The sequence below is a fragment of the Salvelinus sp. IW2-2015 genome, unplaced genomic scaffold (assembly GCF_002910315.2).
Source record: "Salvelinus sp. IW2-2015 unplaced genomic scaffold, ASM291031v2 Un_scaffold2260, whole genome shotgun sequence".
NCBI lineage: Eukaryota > Metazoa > Chordata > Actinopteri > Salmoniformes > Salmonidae > Salvelinus > Salvelinus sp. IW2-2015.
In genome coordinates this window covers 37,070-39,867 of record NW_019943589.1, presented here as the reverse complement: position 1 = coordinate 39,867, position 2,798 = coordinate 37,070, and the positions used below count along the sequence as shown (strand labels likewise).

General features: G+C 49.6%; 1 protein-coding gene across 1 annotated transcript in view; it reads left to right on the top strand.

Moving 5' to 3' along the window:
* LOC139025100 (heat shock protein DDB_G0288861-like) overlaps positions 1-2,335 on the top strand; it is a 3,922-nt gene extending 1,587 nt beyond the window's left edge. The window contains exons 3-4 of the mRNA XM_070440138.1: positions 930-1,074; positions 1,351-2,335. Of these exons, the coding sequence (XP_070296239.1) occupies positions 930-1,074; positions 1,351-2,335 (1,130 nt within the window). The remainder of the gene's footprint in view (positions 1-929; positions 1,075-1,350) is intronic.
* Positions 2,336-2,798: the final 463 nt, after the last annotated feature.

Genomic DNA, 2,798 nt, shown 5'->3' with positions numbered 1-2,798 from the left:
TTATAACATGCTTAATTCAGGGAGTATAACATGTAATTCAGGGTTTAAAAACATGTTAATTCAGGTTATAAGATTGTTAATTCAGGGTTATAAACATGTTAATCAGAAGATATAACATGTTAATTCAGGGGGTTATAACATGTAATTCAGGGTTATAACATAGTCTATAACATGTTAATTCAGGGTGTTAGGGGGTGTATAACATGTTATAACATGTTAATTCAGGTTAATAACATGGTTAATCAGCGTTTATAACATGTTAATTCAGGGTTATAACATTCTACAATAATGACTTGTCATTGTCTACTGACAGATGGTCTCATTTGCTTATGGCTTGTTAGATATTACTATTCTCAGTATGGATATGATGGAAGAAGACACTTGACCTTCTGGAAAATAGCATTTTTATATGGATTTTATTAGTACAAACCAAATAGTAAATCAACAATTTCGTTTTTTAAAGCCATGTTCTTTGTAGTCTGATTAACTCGGTCAACCGGTATGGATAATGTCTGAAAACAGGGAGGTGTAATGTCGACGTTAGGGAGACAGGAAGCAGGTGCATGTTAGTGAGTTTTAATAATAACAAACACTGAATCGAACAAAAACAAGAGAAACGTCTGACGAGGAAGACATAACCAATACTACTGATAACTGATAAACGGAAGAGGTGCTCTATAAAGGTAAGAATCAGGGGGTGAATGGAAGTCCAGTGTGTGACCGGTGACGTGACCGGTTACGAGGACCGAGACCGGTGGACGATTTTAGCATGTGAGACTTGGTGGGACAAACAAACAAAACAATTGTGGAAGCATGCCACAAAGCCACTACACAACACGAACACTAAACATTCATTGCACTTATAACGGCTGCCAAAAAACTGTGATACACCAAACTGTAAAGCCTACAGTACAGACTGTCCCCAACAGCAGAGACCCAACAGCAGCAGTCCCCAACAGCAGAGTCCCCAACAGCAGATCCCCAACAGCAGAGTCCCCAACAGCAGAGTCCCCAACAGCAGAGTCCCCAACAGCAGAGTCCCACCAACTTAGCAGAGTCCCCATACAGCGAGGAGTATCCCAACAGCAGGAGATCCCCAACAGCAGGACGTGCCCTAAGCTAGCAGATCTCCCAATCAGCAGAGTCCCAAAACACGACCTCAGCAGAGTCCACAGCAGAGATCCACAACAGCAGGAGTCCCCACAGCAGAGTCCCAAACAGCAAGAGGTCCCTACAGCAGTAGTCCAAAGCAGAGATCAGATCCACACAGATCGCCTAGCAGCAGAGAGTCCTGTCCAACAGCAGGGGAGTCCCTAAAGCAGATCCAACAGCAGAGTCCCACAATCGCAGATGTCCCGAACAGCTAGAGTCCCCAGAGCAGCAGAGTCCCCAACACAAGAGTCCCCAACAGCAGAGTCCCCAACGCAAGAGTCCCAACAGCAGATCCCAACAGCAGAGTCCCCAACAGCGAGTCCCCAACAGCCAGAGTCGCCCACAGCAGAGTCCCAAACCAGCAGAGTCCCAACAGCATAGTCCCCCCAAACAGCCAGACGTGTCCAATGCTGTCCAAACAGCACGAGTCCACACCAAGGTCAAACAGCAGAGTCCAACAGCAGAGTCCAACAGCAGAGTCCCCAACAGCAGAGTCCCAACAGCAGAGTCCCACAACAGCAGATGTCCCCAAAGCGGAGATCCAAACAGTGCAGATCCCTACACGCAGAGTCCCCAACAGGCAACGCCAACAGCAGAGTCCCAACAGAGAGTCCCCAATCAGACAGAGTCCCCAAAGCAGAGAGTCCCCAACACAGAGTCCCCAAACAGCTACAGAAGCTCCCAACAGCAGAGTCCCCAACAGCAGAGTACCTCCCAACAGCAAAGTCCCAACAAGCAACAGCAGTCCCAACAGCAGAGTCCCAACAGCAGAGTTCCCAACAGCAGAGTCCCACACAGCAGAGTCCCAACAGCAGAGTCCCAAACAGCAGAGTCCCCAACAGCAGAAGTCCCCAACAGCAGAGTCCCCAACAGCAGAGTCCAACAGCAGCAAGGTCCCAACACAGAGTTCCCAACAGCGAGAGTCCCAACAGCAGAGTCCAACAGCAAGCAGTCCCAACAGCAGCAGTCCCTAACAGCAGAGTCCCAACAGCAGAAGTCCCAACAGCAGCAGTCCCAACAGCCAGAGTCCCAACAGCAGAGTCCACAGCAGAGTCCCAACAGCAGAGTCCCAACAGCAGAGAGTCCCAACAATCAGCAGAGTCCCAAACAAGCCAAGCAGTCCCAACAGCAGAGTCACCCACACCGAGCAGAGTCCCAACAGCAGAGTCCCACAACTGCCTAAAGTTCCCACAGCAGAGTCCCAACAGCAGAGTCCCAACAGACACGGAGTCCCCAACAGCAGCAGTCCCAACAGCAGAAGTCCACCACAGCAGAGTCCAACAGCAGAGTCCCCAACAGCACAGTCCCCACAGCAAGAGTCCCAACAGCACAGAGTCCCCAACAGCAGAGTCCCCAACAGCAGAGTCGCCAACAGCCAGAGTCCCCAACAGCAGAGTCCCAACAGCAGATCCCCAACAGCAGCAGGGTCCCACAGCAGAGTCCCCAACAGCAGAGTCCCCAACAGCAGAGTACCCAACAGCAGAGTCCCCAACAGCAGAGTCCCAACACGAATCCAACATCTTCCCACGTGTACACCTGTTATCAGCACGAGCCTTGTCTGCGGCAGAGAAAACAGTTCAGCCCTCATGTCACTGCCTTTAAAAGAACATAGCTGAATGGCTGAACTCTTCCTTAAACAAGTGGTT